Source organism: Bubalus bubalis, chromosome 12 (assembly GCF_019923935.1).
Source record: "Bubalus bubalis isolate 160015118507 breed Murrah chromosome 12, NDDB_SH_1, whole genome shotgun sequence".
NCBI lineage: Eukaryota > Metazoa > Chordata > Mammalia > Artiodactyla > Bovidae > Bubalus > Bubalus bubalis.
This window is the reverse complement of record NC_059168.1, coordinates 77,838,506-77,854,907: the sequence shown is the minus strand read 5'-3', so window position 1 is coordinate 77,854,907 and position 16,402 is coordinate 77,838,506. Positions and strand designations below refer to the sequence as shown.

Genomic DNA, 16,402 nt, shown 5'->3' with positions numbered 1-16,402 from the left:
ATGGGCTCTGCGTTCCTTCTCAGAACAGCCCCTCTGCTGGTCCCTCGGAACCACGAAATCCCTACTCGAAGCTTAGCTGCAAGATCCAAAGCTAAGTAGTGGGGGGAGTCCAGGCGGGCTCATGGATTGCCCTGCCTGGAGCTCCCGGGCTCCCAGGGACCCATTTCTAGGTCTCCAGAGGGCTGTCTGCTCAGAACCTCTGGATCCCAGGCAGGAAATGGCATGTTACAATCTGACTCCGGGAGGAGAGCAGAGTCCAGGGCAGGTCTGGATACGGAGGAATATGTGTATTTGGCAGGGCTGTCTGGTGTCAGAGCCAAAAGCGCCTCAGAACAGCCTGGTCAAGCCCAGACCAGTCCCCACACTGAGAAGAGGGGTATGAGGTCTGGAGAAGGGAAAAGTCCTCTTTCCAAGCCAGTGTTAGCTGAGCAGTTACTGACTGATGACCCCACCTGGCCTGGGGCTCTGGCCCCTCTGCCTACGTTTATACATGGGAATCCTCACTCTGCCTGCCCCCTCCCTGTCCAGCAGCAGCCTGGAAGCCTCAACATACCCCAGGTCCTTCTGGGGAAGCTCCCCTTGTTGAGCCCACTGTTGTAACGACAGCCCCCACGTGGTCCTCCTTCTGGGCACAGAAAAGATCGCCACTGACAAACAGAGGATGAGCCCTGACACGGACTTTTTATTGGATGACCGGGTCCTGGGTTGGCTGGTAGGTCACAGAGCATCCATATCCTGAGGCACGCATTTCTGCTGAGGGGGTCCCAGTGGCAGGCCACCTGGGTCCTCCAGGGCCAGGCTCACAGTGGACGAAGCCACCCCAGAGTGGTGGGTTCTGCCTGTGACCCCCACTCAGCGCTCACCGCACCGGGCTCCTGCCAGCAACACCCTCTGTTCCTATGTCACATGGGGGCGGGGCGCAGTGGATGGGAGGGAGCCAGGGTGGGACGGGCCCAGAGGAGAGAACAGGGAGGGGAAAGAGCCCGAGGCAACCCCTCACCCAGCACTGTGCCTTCCTTTGGGGGCCCTCCTGCAGTCAGACAAGTGCAGACCCCAGGGCAGGGTGGGGGTGTCCACCTGTGCTTGAGGGATGGGGCTGTGAAGGCCTGGCGGTGAGAGGGAAGAGGGGTGGCATGTGCTGGGGGTCCCTGGGGAGAGCACCCTCAGGACAAGGTAAGGCAGGGAGAGGGGGCCCCCAGAGCCACCTGTTTCTTCTCACTCTGGCACACATAGGGGGAGCCGATGGCCTTTTCACAAGGGTGCATGAGATGCAGGACAGATTGAGGGCTCCCACTTGCCTGTGGGTCCTGGCACAGGGCAGTGGGTGCTACAGACAGAGACTCTAACACCAGCCCTGGTCGGTGGGGGGACTCCCTCAGGGTTGGCTGTTGGTCCTGATCAGGAAGGGCCTGGGGTCCTAGCCCCAAGCCCCACTTTCCAATCCTCTTGTCAAGCAGCACAACCCCAGGGACGACAATGGTTGCATTTCCTTAAAAACCTGTGTTTCCTTAAAAACTAACTCTGAATGGGAAGAATGTATCAAAAAAGGCATTCTTTCCTCCATTAAACATCACTCATTAACGGAAGATTTCCTGAGTGCCGCAGCATGCCCTGACCCCTATGCTGGGGCATGGGTCTCGGGGAGAAGTCTAAGGCACTGACTGGTTCTGCAGGGCCCAGGGCTCCTGCTTCTTGGAAGGGGGCTCCCACGGGTGGAAGGCAAGCGAGCAAGTCCAGGCTCCAAGGATGGGGGGAGGCCTGACAGACAAATCCACCGCCAGACAGAGGGAGCCTTCAAGAGCAGCCCGAGAGCAGCCAGCCCAGGCCTGCCGTGAAAGGGAGGGGCAACTGGGCTGCAGGTGGACCTGGAGGACGTGGGGCCCACTCTGCTTGAAGCCGCAATGGTGGACACTGGTCCTATGGCCAGAGGCCCAAGAAGGCCGTGGTCTGGCCAGGGCTGCCCTAGGAAAGGAAGGGGGAGGAGACGGAGAGCTTTGTCAGGCCATCCATATCCTGGGGTCAGGGCAGGGCCGGGCCTGACGTCTCCCTCGAGCTTTGGCACACGGGAAGGAAGGCATCCTGCTCAGCGCATTGGTAAGCAGAGGTGGCTTAGGGCCAGCCATCCCAGCCAGGCCCTTCCAGGCCCCGACTCAGTATCGCTCTCCTGGGGACCTTCCCAGGGCCTGCGGGCCTCCAGGGGCTGTGCTGACAGGAAACTGCAGGTGCCTTGGCGTGCAGACTCCTACCCCAACCCCAAGTTGGCCAGGGCACCTCCCTCCTGTGCTAGGGCTGCCAGACTCAGTGGGCACGAGTGGGCAGAAAAGTTTCCCTGCCCTTAGTGGAGCCTCCCTGCCCTCCACCACAGTCGCACGACATCCTGGGGGTTTGGGCTCCTGGTGAACAAGCCTCTCCACATGTCGCCCCCTCCCATCCACGCGGCTGAGACAACCAAGGCTCCAGTTCCTCTGGTGACCTTGCTCTCTGCATTGTGCAGGGTTCTATGACCCCACAGGCCCTGAGAACAAGGAAGAAGGCAGTACAGGGGTCATCTGACCTGGGCTTCCACCCTCCCTCCCTTGAGAATAGGTTGGTTCCGGCCCTGCAGGGCCAAGCCTGCCCCTCACCAGGCACCCCTCCACGGGAGAGGGTCTGCTGGCCCAGGAACAGCCTGGGGGCTGGGGGGTGGTCAGAAGAGGCTGGGGGCAGTCTGGCCAGGCGTGTCGTGGTCCCGGATGTACTGCAAGATGTCCATCTCATCCATGGCTTGGATCTGCTGCTGCTGCTGCTGCTTCCGCTGCTGTGTGGCCGCAGCCTCAGGTGGACCCGCTCTGGGGGGCATGGCTGGCTTCCTGGGCAGCGCTGGCTTGGCGGCCACTGGAGGCTTGGACTTGGGCCGGGGCTTGGGCTGGGGTTTGGGCTCAGCCCCCAGGTTCAGAATCTGGTCCAAGTCCTCTTCAACTCTAGAGAAGCGGAGGGAGAAGTCCTTGGGCAGAGCCTGCTACAATACGAACAAGGTTCCCCGGCCACTGCAGGGCCCTGCAGGGCACTGTGCCCACTCCCTCCTGCTACATACCCACCCTGCCAGCCTGGCCCTCCCGCTTGCCCCATCCCTGGGGAGGAACGGAAGGGCAGGCCTCTCCTTCCGTGCAGCCCTGCAGCCTGGAATAAAGAGAGCCGGCCCCTCAGCATCCTCTGCAGAATGGCTTCTCAGGGGGACCCCCACCCTAGATGAGCCAGCTTCCTCAGGTGACTTTTCCTTCAGCCCCTCAAGAAGTTAACAGCTGCCACATTCGGAGCTCCTGCTCTGGGCCAAGGAGCTTGTTTCATCCCCTGACAACCCCTGGGGACGTTCAGCCCCATCTTGGCCCGGCAGAGGTGGATGCTCAAGTCCCAGGAAGCTGAGCCACCTGCCTGAGGTGACAGCATGTGATGGGCCCCAAGTTGGAACCAGGAGGGCTGACGTCAGGAGCTGAGCTCTCATCCAGACCCAAGTTCGGCCAGAGAAAAAATGAATGAGGGGCTCTGAGCAGTGGTGGGGTGGGGTCTGCCTGCCCACGGTGTCGCCTGGTGGGCCACCTGTGTGCTGGACAGGCCCCCACCCCCAACCCCAAAGTTGGGGACCTGGACCGGACAGCCCATTGGTGAGTGGGACTGAAGGTCAAGGCAGGGTGACAGTCACACGGGACCAGCCCAAGTCCTGAATGGCAGGAAAGAAAGTCACCCTGCTCTGCACTCTGTCCAAGGGAACGCCTGCTGTCAGTGCTACCATATATCCCAGCCATCTCCCACCCATTAATTCATCTAGTAATTAAAGACCCTGATGCTGGGAAAGATTGCAGGCAAAAGGAGAAGAGGGCAGCAGTGGATGATATGGTTCCGTTCAGTTCAGTCGCTCAGTCGTGTCCGACTCTTTGCAACCCCATGAATCGCAGCACGCCAGGCCTCCCTGTCCATTACCAACTCCCAGAGTCTACTCAAACTCATGTCCATTGAGTCGGTGATGCCATCCAGCCATCTCATCCTCTGTCGTCCCCTTCTCCTCCTGCCCCCAATCCCTCCCAGCATCAGGGTCTTTTCCAATGAGTCAACTCTTCGCATGAGGTGGCCAAAGTATTGGGGTTTCAGCTTTAGCATCAGTAATTCCAATGAACACCCAGGACTGATCTCCTTTAGGATGGACTGGTTGGACCTCCTTGCAGTCCAAGGGACTCTCAAGAGTCTTCTCCAACACCACAGTTCAAAAGCATCAATTCTTCGGCACTCAGCTTTCTTCACAGTCCAACTCTCACATCCATACATGACCACTGGAAAAACCATAGCCTTGACTAGACAGACCTTTGTTGGCAAAGTAATGTCTCTGCCTTTTAATATGCTGTCTAGGTTGGTCATAACTTATCTGATGGTTAGATAGCATCAATAGCATCAATGGTTAGATGACTCAATGGACAGGAATCTGAGCCAACTCTGGGAGATGGTGAAGGACGGGGAGCCGGCCTTGCTGCAGTCCACAAGGGTGGCAAAGAATCAAATACGACTCAGCAACTGAACAACAACAATCACGAGACGCTGTCTGGTAGCAGATATTAGCTCCATTTTGCAGATGTGAAAACCAGGGGCACAGAAAGACGAATGGCCTGGCTGGGGGCCCACAGCCAGCTGGGGACGAGGGAGGGAGGGCACAGGCACTGAAGGCAGAAGACCAGGGGGCCTCACACAGGCCACATGGCCTCTCCAAGCTTTGGTTCCCCATCTGGCAAATGAGAACAGGCAGCATCACCCCCACGGGGCTGTCATTCCACATGCAAGACACACAGTCCAGCAGGCAGAGTGCAGTTCCCTTCCTCATCCTGCCACTCCCCCATGCCTGGCGCTTCATCTCCCCATCTGTGAACCACATCCAGCTCTGACACCGGCTGGGCTGAGTAAAGGCAGGAGCAGAGGGGCAGGGCCTCTGGTCAGAACAACTCCTGGCTACACAGGGCCTGGCAGAGGCCTGCACGAGTGTGGAGGTGCCCTTCCTGGGAGGGGCTGCCTGCCAGGTACCAGCTACTGAAGGAGCTGTCACCTGCCCACTTCCCGGGTCAACCTCCCGTGATGGGTCACAGACCCACCAGGAGAGTGCAGAGCTTCCTATGGAGGGCAGAGAGTGAGCAAAAAGGGGTCCCTCAGACCCAGAGTGACCAGCCCACGCCAGGCCTTGAAGGAGTACTTCCAGGCAATCCCTGAAGGTATTACTGGCAGACAGGTTGCTCCTGGCGAGCTCAGCTCAGCTGTCCCGGCTCCCTCCAAGTGCCTGCCCTTTCTCAAGCTCCCCTGGACAGGTGTTGGCTCATCCTGCATCCTCCACTGGAGGCTGGGTGCCCAGGAAAATCTTTGAGGGGCTGAACTACCTTCAAACAGGGAAACAGTGGAAGCTAAAAGCTTGCATCAGAATTCAGGATTTACACTCCCTGGCATAGCAGTGATGCTCTATACCTAGCCAGAATCTGGATTTGCTGAGTTGGGAGATGGGGCGGCTGCACTGGGGATCCAAGTGGCCACCCACCAGCCCTCACCAAGCACCCCATTTCCAACTGGGCTCCCTGAAAGTGAAAGTGTTAATCGCTCAGTCGTGTCCAACTCTTTGTGACCCCATGGACTGTAACTGACCAGGCTCCTCTGTCCATGGGATTTTCCAGGCAAGAATACTGGAGTGGGTTGCCATTTCCTTCTCCAGGGGATCTTCCCAACCCAAGGACCGAACCCAGGTCTCCCTCACTGCAGGCAGTTTCTTTACCACTGAGCCACCAGGGAAGCCTGGGTTCCCGGAGTCATGGCTAGAAACAGCTCCCACTGATGCAAGGTTCAGCTCCCCTCTCTTTCAGGCCCTGAAGGCGTGAGACCAACCACTGAGGGGCTGGAGAGAGGTCTGAAGACCCCTGGCCCACTCCTCCTCCCTAAATCCCTGCAGAGGAAAGAGCTCGACTGAAGACCAAAGCTGGGGCCCCATGGCAAGAAGGAATGGGGGCGTCTCAGACTCCAAACCCTGTTCAAATGCTCCCCCCACCAATGCTGCTTGGGAGGGCTGATGCCAGCTGTGGAATGAATGGGTGAGGAAAGCATTGGAGAATGAAAGAATATGAGAAAGTTCATCATAAAGACACCTGATCACCACCTGGAGAGTCTCAGGATGCACACAAAGAAAAACAAAATATGGTTCCTGCTCTCAAGAGGGTAATTCCTTCTTTACCAGATGTCTGACAGAGTGAAGGCAGGGCCATGGGACTCACATTCTCTAAAGCAGTGACTCCCAGAGTGGCCTGGGCGATGTAGGAGGCGTTACTCACGAGAGAGTCTCAGGGACCAACTGGAACGTGAAATGTCACGTGGTCTTCCCCTCGAGCCACGTGTGCCCACACAGTACAGGTGCAGAAAGTCCTGCTTAGTCCTGGTGTTGCCCCAGCCCTCTGGCCACAGAAAGCCTTTGAAGGTGATACCTTTCAACACCCCCAACCCAGCATTCTGCAGGATGCGGGTCTGAAAGTGTGTGTGCATCCGTGTGCTGAGGTCTCACTGTGGTATGTCTGTGTGTGTCTGTGTGTGTGTTTGTGCAGGCTGAGGTCGTACTGGGGTATGTGTGAATGTGTGTGTGTGCGTGTGCGTGTACACTGAGGTCACACGGGGATGTGTGTCTGTGTCTGTGTGCTGAGGTCGCACTGTGGTATGTGTGTGTGTGTGTTTGTGCTGAGGTCACACTGGGATGTATGTGTGTCTGTGTGTCTGTGTCTGTGTGCTGAGGTCGCACTGCAGTATGTGTCTGTCTGTGTCTGTGTACTGAGGTCACACTGCAGTGTGTGTGTGTGTGTGTGTGTGTGCACGCTGAGGTCACACTGGGATGTATGTGTGTCTGTATATGCGTGTCTGTATGCTGAGGTCGCCCTGGGGTATGTGTCTGTGTGTGTGTTTGTACTGAGGTCACACTGGGATGTATGTGTGTCTGTGTATGCGTGTCTGTATGCTGAGGTCGCCCTGGGGTATGTGTCTGTGTGTGTGTTTGTACTGAGGTCACACTGGGATGTATGTGTAATGGATTTAATATTGATACAAACGAGGCCCAAAGGTCCCACTGGCTCCGCCCCTCTGGGACACGCTGCGTCCTCAGGACAGCAGCGGCTCCCGGGGCTGACCTTCCCTGGGCCTCAGAGTCACCCGAAATGCAGAACAACAGTCCCAGCTTCTTCCAGGGAGGACCGCTTCCAGGACTTCAGCGGCGAGGACGCAAGGATGAGAGCGAACAGCTGCCAGGGGCCTCAGGGACGTGTAATGACAAGGAGCCGTCGCGGTGACTCAGGCCCCGCAGGCACTCAGGGGGGCTAACAGCCCATGGCTGCTAACGAGGGTGTGGATGACAGTCTCCAAGGACCTCAGGCCAGCGCCACGTAACTGTTCCTGGAAAGAGATGGCTCAGCGTCCTGTAATCGCCAGGCTCAGTCTGCATCCCGGGGACGTGGATGACATGATGATGAGAGGCAGAGACGCACGGTGCTGAGGGTGCTGAGAAGGCAGCCCCACGAGCCCAGGAAGAGCCTGCCAGGCCCAAGGTGGGAGGCGGTCTGCCAGCCTCTCCTCCTCTGAGCACTCAGGGTTCCGGCAAGGTGGGAGGACCGGACTCAGGCAGGCTGACCCAGGTCCGCATCCTGTTACTTGGGACCTATGGCCTTGGGCCAGTTACCTCTCCCACCCCCCATTTTCTGTAAAAAGGAGATAATAGCACCTACGTGGGGGGTGGGGGATGGGGGTGGGAAGAGGATGCTCTTATGAGGATTAAATAAGATAACACGTAAAGAGCCTGGCAAACTCGTCTGAGGCACAGTATGTACCCTGTGGCAAACAGTCTTGCACATTTTGTCAGTCAACCTCCCTGTAACAGATTAAGTCTCATTCTCCCTTCTGTAAGATCCCCTGGAGAAGGAAATGGCAACCCACTCCAGTATTCCTGCCTGGAGAATCCCATGGACAGAGGAGCCTGGCAGGCTACAGTCCATGGGGTCGCAGAGTTAGACATGACTGAGTGACTAACACTTTCCCCGCTGTAAAATCTGTTGATGGGCCCCTGCTGCTGTCCAGAACATCAGAACTTTGTTCCCTGCGGGTGAGCTGTATGCAACCACGAGTCATTTTTGTTTTCAAATCTATTTATGCCAGTTATACTTATTCTTGGAATTACATAATTTAATTATTTTTTGTATAAACTGCTTGCATAAATGAAGTTCTTTCTAGAACTTGCTGAGTGGCTAACACTTCCTTGACCCCTCCCTCCAGCCTTTTCACTGAATCCCCTTCACTGCCTCCTGATCAATCAGCTCTCACCCACAGGCTCCCACCTTTTAAAAAAAATTATTTATTCATTTTGCTGCAACAGGTCTTAGCTGCAGCATGTGAGATCTAGCTGTCTAACCAGGGAACAAACCTGGGTTCCTTGCATTGGGAGCTTGGAGTCTTAGCCACTGGGCCACCAGGGAAGTCCTGGGCTCCCATCTTTGATGGGTCAGGATTTCCTCCCTCGGAGCCCAAGGATGCTAAAGTGCTACCACCCGGGGAAGAGTCTGTGGTTCCATGGTGCACACCCCGATCTGGGGAAGCATCACTGGAGACAAGTGGTACCTGAACAGCTCCTCGGAGGCCTCCCTGTGGCCTTCACGGGGTGTGGCTCCTCCACTTTGGGGGGCAGCTGGCAGCAGTAAGGGGTCACCCAGGGGGACAGCTCCACCGAGGTCAGGATCGTCAAACAGCTTCAGGGCTGCAGAGAAGGGAGTGGCAGAGTGGTCAGAGGACGTGCTAGCCTGTGCTAGCCTGTCCTCGGCTGCCTGGGGGGTGCAGGGTGGAGACTATCTGGCCCAAACTCCTGGCCCAGCCGAGAGAAAGGGAGTAAAGTTGTCCCTTCAGTCTGCAAGGCAGAGTGTAGAAGAACCAGGCACTTATGGGGGCCTGGTGCACCTGTGTGCCTAGCCCCGACCCTACCTCCCTGCACACTGGGCCAAAAGCCACGTGGAGGCACCTCCCTGGCTTCAAGTCCTCATGGCCTCCCCACTGCTTTGAGGAAGAACCTGACTCCTCAGCTCACTGCCCCCGGCTCCCCAAGCACCCCTCCATCTCTTAGCTCAGCCCCCAGGGCTTGGCCCTGTTTTCCTACAAGCACTCACTGAGTCCCAACCACCAGCTCTGGAAGTCGAGGTCTGCTCCCCATCCCCTCCCAGTCTCAATGCTCAACGCTGCCCTTTGTGACAAGCAACTGCAGCCTCTTTGCCTGGAATCGGCTTTGTCAGAAGCTGTGGCAAACTCCGCTGACCCCTTGGGATACAGTTCCTCTATCCATCCCTTACCCGAGAAGCCCCTCAGCCTGGGGGTCCCCACAGGCACTGACATTCTGCTCGGACCTGTTACAGGCCCAGGCCACCCCATAATGGTCAGGAGATGTCCTGTCTATCCCATGAGAGACGCCGAGGCCGGGACTGCGTCTCCCTCTTCCAGATGTTCTTGGGCCCCCGCACAGAGCCTGGCCCTCAGCGGGTGCCTGGTACCAACTGAATTAATAGGTGACATCAATTCCCTGCCCTGGATGCAGACCTGGGAGCTGGGGGGACAGGTCAGACCCAGGGCTGAGTGCAGAAGTGCCAGGCCTTCCCAGCTCCAGCTCCACACTGGACCCTCTCATGGGGTCTCTGCAGGGGAGACACGGAGTCTCCTGTTACAATCCAAGCCACGCAGAGCCCCAGCACCCCCTCTCTATCTGGTGCCCACATCTGGCTATGGAGGTAACAAAGATACTTTCACACCAGTCACAACCCACACTTTTCAAAGCAACAAAGAAAACTACCCTTTGCTTCCGAGGGATGACTAGCATAAACATACAGCCCCGGAATGTTCCAGGCTGTGGGGACACAAGGTGCCAGACTAGATTTCTCCAGCAGAAAATTCCCACCAGCTGAGTCTGTATCGTATCAAGACTGGCATCCTGCTCGTGTGTGGTGGGCCTGACGCCCTTCACAGAGGTTGGTGGGTCACCCGGGAGACACTGAGAGCGAAGGGACACCCTGGGGATCTACTTACGGTCCCTGGGGGGTGAGTCCTCTGCCTGGCTCCGGGGAGAGGGCTTCCTGCCTGGGCCGAAGAGCCCCTCATCAGGATCAACCTCCTCATCAAAGATGGTGAGCCGGGGCGCGGCTTTTGGCTTCACGGCCACTTCGGGACGTTTCTTGGGCTTCTTGGAGCTGGAGAATCACAGACAGAACTCGAGGTAAGGCCCTCTCATGAGAGCCCTGCCAGCCGAGGGGCACCCTGGTCAGACTCACACAGGCACGGGGCAGGCTGGCGCTTTTGTCAAGAAGGACCTTGCCAAGAACCTGACAACGAGAGGCTGAGACGCTGCTGTGGAAGCAGCACAGCCCTGTGCCCAGGGAACGGCTGCGGTGGAGATGCATGCAGAGATCAGGTGGGCGTCTGCACCGCACAACCGGCTGCAGACAACTCCCAGCCCGGAAGGACCAGCAGGACGGGTCACAGCTCAAAGGACATGGCCTCCTTGCGGGGCGCCCAACCTCGGCACTCCCTGGGGCCAAACTCAGAGTCACTGCACAGACGCTCGGACACAGGGCTGAGTACACAGGAGGCTACCAACCTTAGGGCCTGGGCCCAGGGGAGAACAGAAGGCAGCCTTGGTCAGTGCTCCGTTTTTCCCGCAAAAATCCACCTCTTTGGTGGAACCTCTATCATTCTAGAAAACATTTCAGTCCCACTGAGCAACATTCCCCCCACCTCCTTCAGGAAACCCCTCTGGCTCCTCAAAAACCCAATCGGCTCTGCACCCCTCAGGTCCCTTTATGTCTCATTCATCAGCTGGCCAAGGTCCTGCTCTGGGCTGGACACTGCCGCGGGAAACCAGGAGGGGGCTCGAGGGAAGTTTCTGGGCCCTGGGAGGGCTTTACTTCCTGCTTGGGTGGACACGTCAACCTTCAGGGACCCAAAAGCTGCAGACCTACACATGTCACTGGAAGTTATTCCGCCAGTAAATAAACAAACTCAGTTTTATTTTAACAAGATGATCCAGTCCCTGTTGGTGATGCCTAAATTAGCCATTTTAAGGTTCCTGCGAAGAACAGAAATAAGCTTTTAACTGGAAGTGGGATTTCCGTGGGCCAATCTGCCTGCAGGGCAGTTCCCCTGGACCGAGGTCACCGTCTGAGCTCATGCTGGTGATAACTGTGCAGTTGAACTGCGCTGATAGCACGGTAAACAAGGGCACAGATTAACCAGCAGCAGATAAAAATAGCAGCGGGGCGGCCCTGGGTGCTGGAAGGCAGGGTGTTCAGAGGCGGCCATTCCCATGGTCTGGATTTAGATGTCTGGGAGAATTTGGGGGTCCTGGCGGAGATGGGGAGAAGCTGGGAAAGGTGGCGTGTACCTGCTTGAGGCTGCAGGACCCACATAGCTCCACACTCAGGGCCGAGACCCCAGTGGGAAGGTCTCTGTGGGTAGATGAAGAAACAGTGGTTCAGAGAAGCTGGGTGTCTGCTCAAGGCCACACAGCAGGTAGGGCCAGAGACTCACCAGCCGCACCCAGTCCCCGCTCTTTCTTCATCCCGGGCACAAGGCAGACAGGCTCCAGCCCCAGGCCACGCCTCTGCCATGAGGCCAGCTGCCGGCCCTGTCCGTGATGCTAGGCGAGATGAAAGGGGCCTGGGCTCCTCCAGAAACCTCATCTCTACTTCCTCACTCACCTTAAGGAGTCGGGGTATCCTACTCTTCCTGGGATGCTTTCCCCTTCTGTTTCACAGACCAGGCAGAGCCAGGGCAGCACGAATGACCCCTGAGAAGTGGGCACCGGGGAGGCCCTGGCCTTCAGGGCAGGCCTGCTGGAGACGGTCACAGCCAGCCGAGACCCACTGAGTCAGAACCCCAGCGGCAGGCCCTGGGCACTGCTTGTGTCCCTGTGGGCTCTAGTGACCAGCTGTATTCGGGAGCCACTGGACCAGGCTTTGCCCCATGGCTGACCCTCAATTACCCATTGCCGCCGCCCTTTTCTTGGCCCTGCTCCTGGATTCAGCAGGGGCTGCAGCAGTGAAGTGTGGAGATCCCCTGGCATCCCCCCAGCCGGGGTGCAGCCCCCAAGGAGGCAGGGTCGGGCCTGGCCACTCCACAGCCACCATCCGCAGATCCATCTCACTCTGAACCACCAGCTCTGAGGCCTCACGTTCGCAGCCTCCCCAGCAGACGGGCACCCGGGGCCAGGGCTGGGAGCTTCCCACTGACCAGAAACCAGAGGGAGCACAGAGAGGCAGGAGGGTCTGAGGAACAAAGGAAGAGAGTAAACAGGCATGATTGATTATCGCGGGAGAAGCCGCGCGGAGACAGTGATGACTTCCCTTCCTGCACCTACTTCTGGTTCGGAGAGCACAAATGAGGCCTGGCTTTCCCGCTATGTAAGTTTTCCTCTCAAATTGTTCTTGTTTTTCTCCCTGGAGACATTTTTTAATCTTCTGTTGTCTTGAATTGAAATAAGCCAACTCTAACGGCACATGGGGCTGCTCTGTCAGGCACCATCTGAGCCCCACCCCGTTCCACCCGGGCCATCCCGGAGGAGACAAAGAACAAGAAGAGATACGGAGCTCTGACGGGTGAAAGCCCCGGGGTCCTGTCCTGGCTGGCCCCAGACTCAGTACCTAGACACTCAGTAGTGTGCCTGGTACAGAGGAGATGCTCAATAAATATTAGGGGAAGGGATGGATGAATGGAGGGGTGGCGGAAGGATGGACACACGGACAAACAGATAGGTGGATGGACAGGTGACAGTACACCTCTAATTCAGACTTATTTCTACCTCGTCCCCCAGGGAGGCGGGGAATGGGAGGGAAGAGAGAGGGGATGCCAGCAGACAGAGACCCTCTGTTCCATGGCTCCTCCTCTCACCACCCCAGCTGGTCTCTCCAGCAGCCCCTTGCCCTTCTGTAGGGAGCTCATCCTTTCACTCCGAGTGCCTTCTATGGCCCAGTGCTCAGTAAGTGCCTCCCAAGGGCAAGAACCTGTGCTGGGTGATGAGACCTGGCACTGTCCTCGGAAGCTCAGAGCCGAGCAGAGTCACAGACATATACCTGTCATCGCCACATGGGGCAACTGGACAGCTGGAGCCCAGAGGAAGGAGTCAACCCAGCCCAAGGGCTTCTGAGAGGAGGTGGCGGAGGGGTGAGCTGAGATCTCAGGGGCTGAGGGCAGAAGACTGACACAGGCAGAGAGGCCCTCAGTCTGGGAGAGGCTGCGGCAGGTATGACTCAGGCATGATCGGGTCCCCCGTGGAAGCTCTGCTCCTGGTCTCGGGAGAAATGATCAGGCCCCAAATGGGGCAGACAAAAGCAGGGAGAACGTCAGCAGGCAAACGGCCGGTAAATGCGGACAGCCGAAGTGACCCGAGGGTAGACGGGACAAGTGAGGATGGTGCTCAATTTCGATTCAACGATAGGATGGGCGTTTCACATAAGGTGTCACTCCGACTCCAGGCCTGTTCCTGCCCCTCGCTCCCAGGCCGTGTGAGCATAGACTGGGGCTGCACACATGAGCCACAGTCCTGGCATGCCCTCCATTCCCCTCTCAGCTCCACCTGCGTCCACCCATCTGTCCACAGGACATACTACCCAGCTCTGCTGAGCCAGTCACTGGCCATAAAGGGTCTCCCTCACCACCCTCTCTCTCCTCTAAAGGAAGGCGGGTAGATTAGACCTGTTACCAGGGATGGGGCAACTGAGCATCAAACAGAGGGGTCCGCAGTGGACAGAATCGCAGCTCCTGATCCTGGGAGGGTTGTGGGAGGTGGTGGTGGTGGTTGGGGGCAGTCCCTGGATGGGTACAGGCACGTGGAAGTGTGCTCCTGCAGTACACATGTGTGCACACGGACAGATGTCAGCTTTCCTGCCGTGTGTGCCTGATCGAAGACAGATGTCCCGGGCAGGCTGCATCCTGAGCTTGAGTGAGAGGCGGCAGGTGCCGCGGTTGACAGCTCTGACGGCCCGAGGAGCAGCCCTGCTCCACGGGGCTCAGGCGACCCCGTGACAGTGATTGACACCACTGCGTCCTCCCCTCTGGCCACCCAGGGGGCTTGTGTCACTGTTCCCGGGCGCACCTGCCCCCGTGGTAGACCCCTGGGGGGACCAAGAGCCCCAGGACCCGTGGGTATCGAGCGACAGAGGCATCTCTTAGACTACACGGAAGATGGCGGATACTTCTAAGCAAAGGCTCACACACAACATGACTGTTAACTTTCAAAGTCAGGGTGATGCTAAACCACACACAGAAATCGACCTCTTTTCCAAGCATGTAACTTTCCTGCTTCAAAATAAGGCACTTTTCATCTTAAATTTAGTTTTTTGGGTTTTTTTCAATTAGAGAAAATTCTCAGCGTGCCGATAAATGAACCTGTGAAGTTCATTCCAGGACAATGTTATCCTCAGCAGCCCTGGGCAATGGGCTTCCATGGTGGTTGGATCAGAGGAGTTGTGAAAATCCTGGAGGAAAGGCATTGATGCTGTGCACCAACGTGGGCCTCGCTGGGACAGGGGTTCAGGGACACAGTGGACAGAGGGATGGGCAAGAGCCCTGTGAAAACACTGAGGTGGGAAGGGCTTGGCACGTCCAAGTGCCCAATAGCTGGATGGCAGGTACATGGAGGGAGGAGGGGGAGGGTCTGAGGGGAAGTCAGGGCCAGGAGAGGCGGAGGGGGACCCTGATCGTTCCTGAGAGACGATCCCTGGGAAGGGATTCAGAACCTGTGTGTGACCCCGGGTTGGTCATTTCACTCTCTGAATGTTTCCTTATCTGTCTGGTGGGAATAAGGGATGCTCCAGAAACTGCAAAGTGGACCCCGGATGCCATCTTGCATCTTGCCATCTTGCATCCGAGGTCCACTTGCCATCTTGCATAGACCCCGGAGGCCAATGATCACAGGAGGACGTCTAACTCACACTGTGTTTCAACCCAGCAGACTTCGCCCTGGGCCTGAAGAAGTAAGCTGGCCAGACCACGTGGCTACCCTGGACACCCATCATTTGCTGTTTTCCCAGAGTCACCCTCTCAGCAGCCCCAGCCTGCCTCTCCAGAACCTCAGAGACCTCTCTCTCTTATCACTCGTGGAGGATGCCATTTCTCTCTCTCTGCACAGGGGTCAAATGCTGTCCCTCACCTGGCCCAGCAGCAGCACCACCAAGAAACCAGGGCGCCCTGGCTCTGCCACCCCATTGCTCGAAAGCAAAGCACCCCTCACTGGTCACCCCCACAATGGCCCTAAGAGACTGAATCCAGATACAAAACAGAACTCAGCCCCCAACCTGCAGCAACTGGCCCAGGAAGCCTCACTCCAACCTCCGCAGCGAGTGACCCCAGTGGCCAGGTGATTAATAGCTGCCCTCTTCTCTAGTCTTTCCTAGGGCTTCCCTGGTGGCTCAGATGATAAAGCGTCTCCCTGCAATGCAGGAGACACGGGTTCAATCCCTGGGTCAGGAAGATCCCTTGGAGAAGGAAATGGCAACCCTCTCCAGTACTCTTGCCTGGAAAATTCCATGGACTGAGGAGCCTAGTAGGCTATAGTCCATGGGGGTCACAAAGAGTGGAACACGACTGAGAGACTTCACTTTCTTTCTTTCTTTTCCTAGTCTTTACCCTGCTTCTCACTTTCTAGGCCCACGACAAAGCCAAATATGCTCACATGACCAATTGCACAGGACACCCCACTTCCGGTTAGGCCTCTGGTTTCCCCATGTCAACAGCCTCCAATAGGGCAGACTTGAGTCTTCCCGTTTGCCACCAGTCATCTCTCCCACTCCCCGCCTGTCTATGAGTCTCTATAAAAGGGTGGCTGAACTCCTCCCTTGCCACGGCCCACCATGAATAAACAGCCTTTGCTGATTCTTATATGGGTGGTCTTTGTTTATTCAAACACCCCCCACAGCACTCCAGATGCTGGTATGACTAGTGGATGCTGGCACTCCCCGCAGTGGAGAATAGCCACCCCCACATCATCCACCATGGAGAGGAAATGGACCGGGTGAAGTTGGCACCCAGCACAGGTTGGGGCTCAGTAGGCGGTGACAGGGTAAGTCCTGGCCAGTAGGCAGGAGGCCGAGGCTCCTGCCTGGATGGTGCCCCAGACTGCGTAATTTTGGGAAGGTTCCTCTATTGCAACCACAAAGATGCTGGAAATCAATCCTGTATATACACTGGAAGGACTGATGCTGAAGCTGAAGCTCCAATACTGTGGCCACCTGACGTGAAGAGCCAACTCAATGGAAAAGAAGACCCTGGTGCTGGGAAAGATTGAAGGCAGAAGAAGAGGGGGATAGAGGATGAGATGGTTGGGTGGCATCACTGATTCAATGGATAT

At 57.1% G+C, this 16,402-nt stretch overlaps 1 protein-coding gene across 2 annotated transcripts in view; it reads right to left on the bottom strand.

The window, feature by feature from the left end:
- Window positions 1-662: 662 nt before the first annotated feature.
- HS1BP3 (HCLS1 binding protein 3) overlaps window positions 663-16,402 on the bottom strand; it is a 37,056-nt gene continuing 21,316 nt past the window's right edge. The window contains exons 5-7 of one of the 2 annotated variants that reach the window (XM_006076047.3): window positions 10,090-10,250; window positions 8,644-8,779; window positions 663-2,960 (exon numbers count right to left, since the gene is read on the bottom strand). In XM_006076047.3, coding sequence (XP_006076109.1) covers window positions 2,687-2,960; window positions 8,644-8,779; window positions 10,090-10,250 — 571 coding nt within the window. In that variant the 3' untranslated portion in view covers window positions 663-2,686. Of the gene's footprint in view, window positions 2,961-8,643; window positions 8,780-10,089; window positions 10,251-12,040; window positions 12,324-16,402 lie in introns of those variants that run through there. The other variant, XR_003102373.2, reaches the window with a different exon arrangement.